We start from the raw sequence: 1,100 nt of genomic DNA, 5'->3' as shown, positions 1-1,100 counted from the left end.
GTTGTTTCTATTTTTACTTTTTTTTTTCTTAATAGGAAAAAAGTTCCAGGTTCAGGAAAACGAGAACGGATCAAAAGCTTCTTCACACTTTGGGTCGAAAGGGTTATTCACGTATAGCTCGTGAAATGGTACAATTACACACCTATCTTGTCTGGTTAGGAACGGAGTTTCATTTCTTCTAAGTTATAGGTATTACACACCATTGTTGATTTCCTTCAAGTAGTCATTATGTAAGTACTAAATTTATATTGTAGAGAAAAAAGAATCCGGATTTAAAGGGGTTAAGAACTATAGTATGGATGCATGGACATCTTAGAAACGATGGTACACCGATAAATGAAGCAGTTGCCGCAACTTTGGTACATGTATTCTTTCAATGTATATGATTTATTATACATATTCAAAGCTAGCATCTAATCTGAGTTCTGTAAATGCAGAAAAGGATAGAAGATTGTTTCCAATCAATTTCTGATACACCAGCAGAAAATTCCATCCGCGATGATGCTATTGCTCGAGTTTTAGGTCCTGAGCATCGTGGAAGAGTTAGAGGACTTGGATTTGGAGTTGCACCATCGAAAGTGGATGGACAAATTCAAAGTAATGGGAGAGTGAGAGAACTTGAAGAAAAGGTTGGAGCGCTAGAAGAAAAGGTTGAAGCACTTCTTCAATTATCTCAACAGGTTATAAACTTTTATCATTATATATATATACAATGATAATATAGCTTGGCATATCTCAATATGGAGAATAATTTTTTTATTTTTGTATCATTTACAGAATCAAAACAAGAATGTAGACGACATGAGTTCATGTGCTTTTACTCAGGTTTTTGTATCAAAAAAATTATTTTGTATTCACTATAAACATAGAATATAGCATACTAATTTACTTTACTTTGATTTTGTAGTCACAACACGAAAGTGGTATCTACAGAGGGATTGTACATATGGAAAATGCAAGGTGTCAACTGTTGTATTGGTACATATTTGAAGAGGAGGAAATTGTAGCTGAAGGAAGGATTGCATCGACAGACCCAAGTGCAAAGGTCCATCACGTACCAATCGGATGAGATTGTTGGAAGGTGTGGATTGAGGAAGTGT

General features: G+C 34.8%; 1 protein-coding gene across 2 annotated transcripts; it reads left to right on the top strand.

Annotated features, from left to right (window-relative positions):
• Positions 1-8: 8 nt before the first annotated feature.
• Positions 9-1,094, top strand: LOC111387002. Of its 2 annotated transcripts, XM_023011518.1 has the most exons (5): positions 10-128; positions 255-359; positions 438-680; positions 778-825; positions 908-1,094. In XM_023011518.1, the coding sequence occupies exons 1-5, from the start codon at positions 126-128 to the stop codon at positions 1,067-1,069; spliced, it is 561 nt and encodes a 186-aa protein (XP_022867286.1). In that variant the 5' UTR covers positions 10-125; the 3' UTR covers positions 1,070-1,094. The 2 variants fall into 2 exon arrangements, with proteins under 2 accessions (XP_022867287.1, XP_022867286.1); XM_023011519.1 differs by lacking the exon at positions 778-825 and having other exon boundaries at positions 9-128; positions 438-650.
• The last annotated feature ends 6 nt before the right edge of the window (positions 1,095-1,100 follow it).

The sequence above is a fragment of the Olea europaea genome, unplaced genomic scaffold (assembly GCF_002742605.1).
Source record: "Olea europaea var. sylvestris unplaced genomic scaffold, O_europaea_v1 scaffold38349, whole genome shotgun sequence".
Lineage (NCBI taxonomy): Eukaryota > Viridiplantae > Streptophyta > Magnoliopsida > Lamiales > Oleaceae > Olea > Olea europaea.
This window is presented reverse-complemented; position numbering and strand designations above follow the sequence as displayed.